At 34.1% G+C, this 13,363-nt stretch overlaps 1 protein-coding gene across 3 annotated transcripts in view; it reads right to left on the bottom strand.

The window, feature by feature from the left end:
• Positions 1-13,363, bottom strand: part of CUL3 (cullin 3) — a 98,277-nt gene that overhangs the window by 15,817 nt on the left and 69,097 nt on the right. For all 3 annotated transcript variants that reach the window (XM_059928820.1, XM_059928819.1, XM_059928821.1), the window contains 4 exons: positions 13,188-13,295; positions 8,892-9,016; positions 8,200-8,296; positions 6,206-6,340 (listed from right to left, as the gene is read on the bottom strand). In XM_059928820.1, the coding sequence (XP_059784803.1) occupies positions 6,206-6,340; positions 8,200-8,296; positions 8,892-9,016; positions 13,188-13,295 (465 nt within the window). The remainder of the gene's footprint in view (positions 1-6,205; positions 6,341-8,199; positions 8,297-8,891; positions 9,017-13,187; positions 13,296-13,363) is intronic.

The following is a 13,363-nucleotide window of genomic DNA, read 5'->3' on the forward strand; positions in this document are numbered from 1 at the left end:
ATGACGATGCATATTCCCTTGCTTCAAATGACCTCAGTGTGTCTACATACTTCAGACATGTAAATGTTAATCCCAGCAAATTAAATAGGTGCTATTAATAATTAGAATGTTAACTGTAATTATTATATACATGCTAAAAGTGACTTATTTTCATGTATTATTGTTTAACCATAGTCAAAGAGCCGGAAATACCTTCTTAGGTGGTATTTTAACAACTACAGATCATTCCTAGAGGTAGCTACAGATCTTCTTCAAATTACAATGGGGTTATGTCCTAATAAACTCATAGTACTGAATAAGATGAAAATGCATTTAATGCACTTAACCTACTGAACATCCTAGCTGAGCCTAGCCTACCTTAAACATGCTCAGAACATGTACCTTAGCCTATAGTTGGGCAAAATCATCTAACACAAAGCCTATTTTATAATAGTGTTGAATATCTCATGTAATTATTGAATATTGTACTGAAAGTAAAAAGCAGAATGGTTGTGTGGGTACAGAATGGTGATAAGTGTATCAGTTGTTTACTCTTGTGATCACCTAGCTGAGAGCTGCAGCTTGCTGATCCCAGCCTGGGAAAAGATCAAAATTCAAAGTACAGCCTCAACCGAATGCGTATTGCTTTGTGCCATTAAAGTTGAAAAATCTTAAGTCAAACCACCATAAGTCAGGAACTGTCTGTACTGCAATTCAGTGTTCATCCTTCTATGCCATTTTTGTAAATACATCTACATATATATATGTATATACACACACACACACACACACGAATACAAATACACATATACATGTATGTACATTAACATACTTACCTATACACTAGTATTAGTGTTAAATATAAACAGGATCACACCATATGAATTCTTCCATTAATTTCTTGGTGATTTTCCATGTTTGCATAACGACGTTAAAGCTACAGGGAATTCCATAGTACTGCTCTATCACAATATGGAGATTGAGATTGTATCCAATTTTGTGATGGAGCATGCATTCCTGCCTGAGTACAAGAGCTAGGTTTCTGAAGCAGATTTCTAGAAATGTACTTGTTTCCTCAGAGTTATAAAGATTTTTATATTTCATAGACAGTGACAAACTACCTTTCAAGTTTCTTAACTATATAACTTCATAGCAGTTATAAGTATTCATTCTCTCTACCTTCAAACACAGAACATTTTTCTTCTGCCCATCTATTGGGCTAAAAATGTTATCTCATTATTTTAATTTGTACTTCTATAACCAGTAGGAGAAAAAACCCATCTTTTTATGTTTACAAGATATCTGTAACTCTTCTTCTGCGCTTTATCTATTCATATTTCTTCCACGTTTTTCTATTCAACTGTTATTGTATTGATTTACTGGTGCTCTTTACGTATTACAGTTTTCAATACTCTTACTTGATGTAAATAATTTCTCCTGGACTCTTTATCTTCTCTTTTAACTTATTTCATCATTTACATGTTTTACTACTTTTTTTTACGTGGTTAAATCTGTCAGTCTTTTTCTTTGTGGTTTATGTAACAGGCTTGAAAAAAGGCCTTACTTATATCACGTTTATCAAAATATTCTGTTTTTTTCTATTACATTTATAGATTTGTGCTTACATCTACCTGGAATTTGATTTTGATTTTACATTTGATATGACATATGGAACTAAGTTCGCCATACTACTCTCCTTCCATTCCCACAAATGAAGTAGCAGTTATTTTAATTTAGTTTATTAGAAATGTTAAATATATTGCATCCCAAACACCTCTCTATATACTAATCTGTTTCTGGACTCCCTATTTTGTTCAAATGACCTATTTGTCTACACATGTTAAAAACAATTTTAACTCTGAGGTATGTCTGGGTACTAAGACATACTCCTTTCCCTCTTACTGGGCCTTCCCATCTCCCAAATCCCTGCCCCTCGTTGCCTATTCTTGTGCATTTTCTTGCCCAGATGAATTTTGGGATCAGCTTGTCAAGTTTCACAGAAAAGAAATCTTCTGCAGATTTGGATCGAGATTTCACTGAATTTATAGGTGACTTAAAAAAAAAAAACTCCTTTATAACACATAACTTTCCCTTTCAGGTACATTTACCCTTCCATATTCTTTTCTTTTATTGCCTTTTTTGTGTAAGTCTTCTACTTTTTGTGTTAGAATGATTCCTAGAAAGATTATGATTCTTATTAAAACATCCTTTTCCTCATGTCATTTTCAGATTAATTCTGATGTAGAGAAAAGCTGACTTACAGTAAGTATGATTTACAGAAAAACTTTTCAACCAAACTCTCCTCAAAGTATAATTTCTCAGTTGATTATTATAGCTGACGATCATACTGTCTACAAACTTTGTCAACTCCTGATATTTATAAATTTCATTCCTTTTTCTTTTCTAGTGTGTTAATTAGGACCTGAAGAACAAGGCTGGATAGCAGTAGTAAAGGCAGGTATCCTAAATTGTTCCTAACCTTAATGGGAAGGTGTCTAACAGTTTACTACTAATTACTGTTTGCTTAGGTCTCTCATTTAAAGCTTAGGTCTCTCATTAGATACACCCATATGCCATTAGGCATTTCATTCTATCCTTAGGTGGCTAAGAGTACCCCATCTGGAAATAAGAAGTGGGGACTGACTTTTCTTGTGTGCTTTTTGCACATTTGTGGAAATCACTGATTTTCTCTTTGAAATGATGTCTGGTAATATAGCAGGTGATCAGTTAATTTTATTATTATTATAAAATCTCAGTAGTTATCTGTTAACAAATTCCTTCTTTGTATTCCAGGAATAAACCCTGTTTGGACAGAGTGGATTATTATTTCAATAGACTGCTGAATATAACTTGCTAATGATATTTTACTTAAGATTTGTGTATTTATTTTGAATAAACTATAGCCTCCCTTTCTTTTTTGTATTTTCCTTGTTCAGCTTTAGTAATAAGGTTATGCCAGCCTCAGATATTTCCCAAGAACAATTTGTGTATTTTGCTTCCTGAGTTCAAAATTCCCTGTATAGCTTTCAATTTTAATTTGCTAATTGTGTTATTCAAATCTTCTATATCCCTCTTTTTTATCGTATAGTCAATCAGTACATTTGTGAGGGATTCCTGTAACTGTGGAATTCTCTATTTCTCCTTGTACTTCCAACCATTTTCCTTCATATATTGTTATGCCACATTAATGACATAAGTTCTCGATGAAATATCAATTACCACTGTTGTTTAATGGTTTTCTATTCAAATTCTGTCTGACATTCATTTTGCTACTGTCTACAATTAGCTTTTATATTTCAGACTCATTTTCAGAAATTTTTGAAAAGTATAATAAAGAACATTCAGAAAAATATGTATTAATATCCATACCTCTTTCAAAAATTAAATGCTATTACTAAAAATCCAAGGTACAGATTACCATTATATGTATTTCCGTATTTTAGCTGTTCTAAATCACAATACGGACTTCATTCCAAAAACTATATAAAAAGAGGAAAAAGCCTGAGCAGCCTGACTATGGATTAAATGTGACACTACAATAAATGCCACCTTTTGTAGGCAGTTTCCAAGATGGCCCGCAATGATCCTGGTATGTTTTAACCTTGTGTGGTTCCCCTCACTGCATCAGGGCTGACTTGAGTGACCAACAAAATAAGGAAGTGATGATACGTGACCTCCAAGGCTGGGTCATAAAGGCACTGCAGGTTCTGCCTGGGTCTCTTGGATTGCTTGCTCTAGGGAAAGTTAGCCACCAGGAGGCAAGGACAATCAAACAGCCATGTTTGGTAAAGCCCATGTGGAGAGAAACTAAGACCTCTTACCAACAGCCAAAACAAACTTGCCAGCCATGTGGAAGAAGGCACATACCAAGAGCATTTTCCAGCCCTAGACAAACATTAGATGACTGAAGCCCCAACTGACATCTTAATGTAACCTCACGAAAGATTCCAAGCCAGAACGACCCAGCAAGCCCCTCCTGAATCCCTAACCCACAGAAACCACGAAAGATAATAAACTGTTAGTGGTTGTTTTAAAACATGAATTTGAGACCTGTTATGTAGCATTAAATAATGAATACACCATCTTACTGAACTTATAAAGAAAGAATATTCAAAGATAAGAGATCAGCTTCCTTTAATAATTATTATAGTTAAATACTTTTAACAGTCTCCTCTAATTTGTGGAGATTTCTGTAAAAGAGCTGTCTAATAAAACTTATGCGGCAGACTGACTATAAGCACATAGTGTGAGTAAAGACAAAAAACTTCATGTGCCTTTTCACTATTCCCCAGTTTGAGATGCAAGCAGCCAGAAGGTTTTGGAGCCATAGGAATGGCATTTTACATATGCCACTCATGCTCAGGCTTCCGGTTTGTGACTTAGCTAAAATTTAAACTATTACAGGTATTTTCTACTTAATTTTACCTTCTACCTAAATCACTACTCATTAGCCTCACTGATCGCAAGCTGACTGGGACGAGAAAAGTAAGCTTGAACCACTAAAATGACTAGCAATTGCAATAATGGCTTAAGAAAATGAATTTATGTTTTTGTTTATCCCATTATTTTTGCCAGCTCTTTATTAAGTAGGACTCTGAAAACCAACTCCAGCATTTATCAAGTAGCTTATTTTGTTTAAAATATATTATCCATGAGAACAGCAGATTAAAACATCCAAGCTGTTGAAGATAATTCAATTCCACCTGTCTGAAAAGGCTTACAATGTTTGGGTAAGGTACTCAATACTTACTTAATCAATATTCTTACAACTCAATCACATTTAACTTGTGCTTGAAAATTAAAGTTATTCCCTAGGTAAAACACGCCTGGAAATTTATAAGAGCAAAACCTCTTGGCTTAGCCCCTGACCTAAAACACATTTCAAAATATTTCCTTGAGGTATATATCACATAAAAACAGTCATCTCTTAACTATATCATCATCACAAAAAGGGAATATGGAGATGAGTATTAAAATAGGCCTAGAATTTAATCTTGCTCTTCATTTCAAACTTAAACTTATTTCTTCCTATATTCATTCACCTATGTCTGAAAATTGATTTTCAGTTAAGTATAAATATGGCTATAATTCTACAGCTTTTTAAAATATTCATTCTTTATCTTTAATTTAAACTTATTAAAAAATCACATGATCTTCATTTCAACTCCAACCTACTCATCAAAGGTATGGGAAAAGACTAACTGAATTTAATTCAATCAAATCATGACTTAATGGGAGAAATAAAAAGTATAGTATAATATATATAGTTACTCTAAGAAAAAAAAAGAAAGTTGACACTATCAAGATAGTGTAAAATTAGCATAAGGATAGACATAGAACTTAATGAAATAGAGCAGAGTGTGCAGAAATAGACCCACATACATATGGTCAACTCTTTTTTTTTTTTTTTTTTTAAAATAAAGGGCTCAAAGTAATTCAAAGGGAAAAGACTAGTGTTTTTGACAAATGATGCTGAAATGAACAACTGAATACCTATGTGTGGGGAGGAAATAATTCTTAATCCTTACCTCTAACCATACAAAAAAAATTAACTTGAAATTGATCATAGGCCTAAATGTAAAAGCTAAAACTATAAATCACTTAGAAGAAAATCTTTGCAAACTTGGGATAGCCAATAATTTCTTAGATAGGATATCAAAAGCATGAACCATAAACGTAAAAAAGTGGCCACTGGACTTCGTCAATATTAATAAGTTCTGCTCTTCAGAATACAACATTAAGAAAATGAAAAGGCAAGTGACAGACAGTGAGAAAATATTCACAGAACATAGATTTGATGAAGGATTTGTATCTAGAATTTATAAAGAACTTTTAAAAAAACTGATAAAGATATGAACAAAGAATTCACCAAACAAGACATATAAGTGGCATATGAACAAATAAAAAATGCTCAATGTCATTATTAGTCAAGGAAAGGAATTAAATCCACAATGTATAGGTACAATTACACACCAGCTAAAATGGCCAAAATTTAAAAGACTGACAATACTAAATTTTGGAGAGGATGTGGGGCAACTAGAACTCTCCTACACTGCTGGCAGGAATGTAAAATGGTAAAAATCACTTCGGGATGCAGTTTGGCAACTTCTTTAAAAAGTTAAACATACAGCTCTATTCACTACAGTCTAAATCTGAGAACAACCCAAATGCCGGGTGAGAATCAGAAACAATACAATTGGTTAAAATTCACATAACCAGCCCATACCTCAAACGTGTATTTTTCTCTATTATTGAAGAGCATTAATATGGTCATCTGGAAAGTGGAGACTTGCAATATATGCTTCCGCGTATTAGAGCCAGTTACTTGTGCCCCTCCAACACCAACTTCAGATCCATCCTCCTGTTTAATTTTTTAAATATAAAAATAGAAACAAGATATAATTATCTCCTAGTAACTTCAACAGTATATTTGAAAAATAAGTTCTGTAATGCCCAACCTCTCCTTAACAAAATGATATAAACTCATTCCTATATAAAAAGGAAATGTTATTTTAAAAGTGTACGTGTAAATATGTGTGTATACATACACACACAGTCTTTATTTAGGACTGTCCCATTTTTTTCCATTATGAACATTTTAATGTATCTGAGCAAGTAATGAGTAATGCCTTATATTTATAACTAAAATTATGTTAACAGTACACAATGGGATAATAATGGACTTATAACATGCTACTGCCATTATACTACTACCCTAAAGTAGTATTAGGTTTCTTTCTGTGTGGACTGATCATGGTAAGAGTCCAAATAATAGCATAGGATGGGGAGAAAAAAACCTCTGCCATCCTTAAAGCCTATTCCTGCTCTATGATTTAGAAGTACAAAGTAGAAATTCAGTCCTCAATAATTAACATATGAATTATGTTTTTAAAACCTACTGATCTGTTTAATAAAACCTCAAAAGATAACATGATTATTTAGGAACAAAAACCTCTCCTTTAAAACAGAAAGAAAGCAATAATTAAAAGCTGAGTTCTTGGGCTTCCCTGGTGGCGCAGTGGTTAAGAATCCGCCTGCTAATGCAGCGGACATGGGTTCAAGCCCTGGTCCGGGAAGATCCCACATGCCATGGAGCAACTAAGCTCGTGCACCACCACTACTGAGCTTGCGCTCTAGAGCCTGTGAGCCACAGCTGCTGAGCCCGCGTGCCACAACTACTGAAGCCCATGTGCCTAGGGCCTGTGCTCTGCAACAAGAGAAGCCACCGCAATGAGAAGCCCATGCACTGCAACGAAGAGTAGCCCCCACTCGCCACAACTAGAGAAAAGCCCTTGCGCAGCAACAAAGACCCAGCGCAGCCAAAAAAAAAAAAAAAAAAAGCTGAGTTCTTTAGTATGTATCCTTGACCTTCCCACTTACAGTTAAATATGTAATAGTATCAAACATTATTCAACTAACTGAACTCTAAGGACTATTTCCCACTTCAATAAAATATAAAAATTAGAACATGTATATAGGCATCTTCAACAATATTAAAAAAAAAACTTTGGTATTACAGTGACAAGTAAGATTTTAATTAAAATATTTAATGAAACTGTTATTTGCTGCCAAGATGACAACTTAGGTTTTTTTTTTTTTTTAACTTAGGTATTTTTAATGTTTTTTTAGAAGCTTTTTATTATTTTGCCATATTAAGCCAAATGACCCTGATTTGATTTATGCCAAGCAATGAAAGTAAATTATTACTCTAAACCTCACAATTTTACATATAAAAAAGCAATTACTTCTTTAAATGAAGGCACTTCTCTAGTGTATTGTTAATTTTTAAATAATCACTTTAGCAATATTTTGTACATTTCACAAATCTTAAGTGTTAGCCTTCCCGGTTTCAATTTACTGGAAATAAGGATTATAGGAGACTGAGAATTTTGAAAAGGGACTCATGGCTTTGTATGCCCTCAAATCCATTATTTTATGCAATATTATCTCAAATCTAATCTTATAAATAAAACATGTAATTATTTATTCCATAAGGAAGGCTACTGGTATAGTCTTCATATTGTCAAATGAAGTTAGTTAGCAAGTAAGGGAACAGAAATAAATAAATCAAAGCCGAAGTTTCCCTCTTTTTAATATTTGAAACAGGTAAGGAAATAAAAGAAATAAATAATTTATCCAAGTCAACAAAAATCACATATCAGTTCGGTAGACTAATTTTAAGTTACTTAATAAAAATACCTTCAAACTATTAATATTTACCTTTTTAACTGGTCCATAAAAGGTGGCATTGAGATCTGCAGAACCCATATGATGTTGGAGTGTGAGCTGTCGACCACTGTGTTTGGCTAAGTAAAACCTTCAGCAAATCAAACCAGGTTTTTGAGAATCATGTAATTTACATATTTGAAATTATAAACTACCAACCCTTAACAAACATATATGTAAGGGAGACTTCAAAAGCTAAACAAAACCTTAGGAATCAAGTTCAGTTCCAATTTTTTTTTTACAGAAAAGAAACCCTAAATCAGGGGCGGGGGTGGCTGGGTGGGAAACAGACCTAAGAAACTTAGCTCGCTAGTAAGTGATGAAGGCAGCACACTACATACTTTCTACCAGGACATTTATTTGCCCCTGGCTGCTGCTCAGCCACCGCTGTTTATACGACCACCTTTCTCCATAGTTAACCCAATAAGCAAGTCACCCCAAGCTACTGTCAAACATCAACAATACAAAATATACTCCTAACCATGCACTACTGCTGAAGAAAGCACACTGATATTCCTCTGAAAAGTTTATGCAATTCATCCTTATATATTAAATGCATAAAGGATAACATGAGATTAAAAAAATGGAGTATATTCCTCTTCAATTGGGGACACTACCGAATGCTCAAATTTATCTCAATTCTGGATAATTTGTACTTACAAATACGAAGTTTGATCTACATTTACCTTCTGAATATCTCAAAAGCATGTCTTGGTGCTGGTGGGATGTTGCACTTTGGTGTGGCTGACTGAGTGGGCCAATAACCTGTTGTGAGCACCCGAACTGTGAGATCAACACCACCTAAAGATACCTGTGGAAAAGAGAAGAAAACGTTCCCCCCTAATTAGCTACGATGTGTTATCTGTTCCATACAGACACTGTGTTAGAGTCATCAAAGTAGTTATCTCCATATCCAACATCCAGCAAATAAAACACATCTTCTTAAAAGTTACACTCATCCAATGTTTTCCTAATTTTAACTATCCTGGCACATTTATAATTATTGCTTAAGATGCTGACTTTACAATACTGATCAAAGTTCCTAGCATATGAACAAAGTCTTACTGGTGTCATTGAAAAGTACAGAGTTTTTGGCCCTCAAGATGTTTTTCAGATAAAATGTCAAGGGGCCATATCAGTATCATTTTAGGGAAAATTCTAGAATATTATTCTAGAATTTTCATCTCAGCTTTTAAACATTTTTACCATCTTAACACAGAAACAACACATTTCTAATATCCCAGTCACATTTCAACTATATTGACCAAAACTTCCATGTTTTCACATGTAGCTCACATTCTAACAACCTCTGCATAGGACACTAGATCCAGTTCTACACAGCAGGTGCTCTATAAGCATTTGCATAATGTTTGACTACCTCTACAAAATATATGCTAGCATTACCATCACAATTAAGATTTTTTTAAAAAAATAAATTACAATTTTAAGAAAACAAAAATAAAACACATCAACAGAAATTCTAAAGGGGGGAATATTATCTTTATTATTAACATTCACAGCTTGTTTTAAACCATTATTCCATTTTTATGTAACCTGGATGATTTCGTGATAGAAATTCTTTAAAGAGAAAAACGAGTTTATAAATATCAAGAAGTATTCCACACTCAGATTTCTTCATAAATATCTAATAAATGATTTACTCTATTTTAAAGAAATTGAATCTAGACATCTTACATGACACATAGGAGAGATGATCACTGCAGAGACTCTTAGATGATGAATGGAGAAGGGCTGAGAACTGTTTGTACACTTGTAATTGGGAAGGGGGTCACAGCTTGGTTCAATCCACCCAAGACAATGAAGTCTTTCATCTCTTTTCCCATATCTCCACACGTCTTGCTTCCTAACCTTCAAGGCTTTCCTCAAAATGTCGTTTTTTAAAGGAGGCCTTCCTCGACCACTCTTCTTTGCTACAAATTTCCTCTATTTCTCCTATCACCAGCTAAGGTGCTATGTAATTACTTATCTTGTTGATCATCTGTCTCCCAGATTGGAAAGTAAGCTCCATCATGGCAGGGATTTTTGTCTATTCTCTGCTGTATAACCAGTGCCTAGAACAACGCTTGGCACAGAAACAATGAGTTATTTGCTAAATTAAAAAAAGAAAAAGAGGGCTTCCCTGGTGGCGCAGTGGTTAAGAATCCGCCTGCCAATGCAGGGGACACGGGTTCGAGCCCTGGCCCGGGAAGATCCCACATGCTGCGGAGCAACTAAGCCCGTGCGCCACAACTACTGAGCCTGCGCTCTAGAGCCCGCGTGCCTAGAGCCTGTGCTCCGCAAGAGGAGAAGCCACCGCAATGAGAAGCCCACGCACCGCAACGCTAGAGTAGCCCCCCGCTCAGCGCAACTAGAGAAAGCCCGAGCACAGCAAGGAAGACCCAATGCAGCCAAAAATAAATAAATAAATAAATTTATTAAAAAGAAAAAAAGGAAAAAGAAAAAGAAAGAACCTCAAGGAACTATTACTCCAATGGTTTGGACCTTTTCTTTCTAAATCTCTTAGTATTATTTTTAAGCCACTCAGCTTATTTTCCAAGATAGCACATGACAGGGACAAGTACACAGAAACAGAGGTACCAGAAAAGTCTGTCTGGATATGATATGATTTGCTGATATAAATAAACAGAAATATGAGAGCAAGGTGGTTTTCCTGTTCCTATCCCCATTAAAAAAGTACAACACAGGAAAAAATGCACAAACACTTAAATTTCCCTCAGCATAATAAATACAACTTGTCTAAATAAAATATACCACAAGTATTTAGAATTTTAAGAAAAGTACTTGTTAATGACTTCTAAAAGTAAACAGAAGAGTCATTCTCTTGGCATATTTAAACAGGCCAAGAACCTTTAAGAAAGTTACAGAGAATTATCTGAGGATTGATGATGTTTTAAAAGGGTTCCAAGATTTCAGAAAGTTCAAGATTTGTTTTGATTCCTCTGTCACTTTTCATCAAATCTTTCTAATGAAGATTAAGGCTTAGGAGATGTAAAGCTTAAGATGCTTAGTTTAAACAATTACAAAATAGCCAATAATTGCATGCAAATAATGGCCTTACAAAGTGAAAGCTGCAAACAGATGAGCAGATATATAACTTTGAGCATCTTGATAAGTACTCTACTTACTGGGTTAACAAATTATGAAACAAATATTCCACCATAAAGTGCAGGATATATCTGAATAATCAAAATGAAAGAACAGAAAATGCACAAACTTCATAACAATAGAAAATAACAAAAGCAAACAATCTGATGAAATTATCACGTTGAACAATCATTCCCTCTTTTTTAAATGAAACAAGTGCAAGAGAGTGGTCGAGAGTAAATAAAGACCATAATTTCCTTATCAAAAGGCCTTCAACTACCACAGATAAGGTAATTAGACAGCTAAAAAAATAGTAAGGGTTTTGGACCCATCCAGGAACATTCCTTTACATGGTTTCAATACAGCATTTATTCAGACCAGCTTATCTCCTCGTAGCTCTTAATATGTGTAACATTAGTGGAAGAAAAAAAAAAAACAAAAAACCAAAAAATGTACCATATGAAAATATGATTTTATCAATGCATTAGACAGAATGAAGCACAAATCTCTGAACAATCTAAAAAAGAAAAACATCTAGGATAATCACATTATTCAGTCCCTGCCCACTCAAATTTCTATTTATCACAGAGTCTATCTTTCCTGCTCTCAGCCTTTCTCCACTGTAAACATCCGAGGCAAATCACACAACTATTTTTAACAAAGAGGAAACAGAAGTCCCTCTGAGTCAGAATGTCTTAATATATATAAATGTCCATTTCTACAGAATTAGGTATTTTCACATATTTTGTTTGTGATGAGACTATGGGACCAGCAGAAGTGATAATCTCATATTTAAGTATCAAAGAAAAGACCTCCAATTTTTTTTAATGGTTGTGACATGTCTTAATTATGAAGTAGTATATGGTCAGTTGAGAGAGAAAAACTTTAAAGAAAAAATGTGGAGTTCTCTAAACTTAAAGTTACAGTTGAAAAACAGTTAAAAAAAAAAAAGAAGAGAAGGGAAAATTCTGAACTTCATTAAACCCCACTGAATCTTCACAAAACCCCACTGGACTCCAAGGCCATATAAGTTGCAGCTTACTGCCTTCTGGGAATCACAATACATAACCACATTTATAACACACTAGCATCAGCGTTTTTATACTCAGTTCACCCTCCACCGACCCTGAGGATGTCAGGCCCATTTATCCTGACATTTCAGATGAATAAGAATACTGACGCACAGGAAAATCAGGTAACAATTCTAAGATAGCACCATCCTGGGGTAAAGTAAAAGGAAGAGTATTAAAACTCAGTAAGCTTCCCTAAGCCTGGTATTCTTTCCCTAACCTAAAAATGGTTATAACAGCAGAATCACTATTTATTAAATTTTCAGTACATTCCTTCAAGTGGGGAAGATAAACTAAGTTTTATAAGAATAAGAAAAAATATTTTAAGATTAATAGTTAGAAAAAGAGGTTATATGGGAGAAATAATTTTTAAAGCACTCACAGACAATACATATGTTGTCACTAATGGCATTTAAAGAAATGACATGGGGTGGGGGGAAGGATAAATTGGGAGACTGAGATTGACATATACACACTACTATATATAAAATAGATAACTAAGAAGAACCTGCTGCATAGCACAGGGAACTCTACTCAATACTCTGTAATGGCCTATATTCTTTTCTTGGGAAAAGAATCTAAAAAAAAAAAGAGTGGATATATGGTATGTAGAACTGATTCACTTTGCTGTACACCTGAAACTAATACAACATTGTAAATCAACTATACTCCAATAAAAGTTTAAAAAAAAAAATAAAATAAAGAAATAACACCAGCAATTCAGTTATCTGAATGGATGAAAATGCCCATTACAAAAGACTTTACATAAACACATTTATATAAGTAGAAATTAATGAAGAATCCTACCCCAGTTGCCTGTAGATGTTGCCTGAACTCATCCATAGTTGTGTTTGAGATGCTCATATCCCTAAACATTCCTTCCAGTTTTGATGTGAATTGACATCCACATTCAGTCTGTGGAAGAAAAACAAATATATACAAATAAATGATGGATTTTACTATTAGAAAATGTACAAAGAAAC

Source organism: Balaenoptera ricei, chromosome 7 (genome assembly GCF_028023285.1).
Source record: "Balaenoptera ricei isolate mBalRic1 chromosome 7, mBalRic1.hap2, whole genome shotgun sequence".
Taxonomy (NCBI): domain Eukaryota; kingdom Metazoa; phylum Chordata; class Mammalia; order Artiodactyla; family Balaenopteridae; genus Balaenoptera; species Balaenoptera ricei.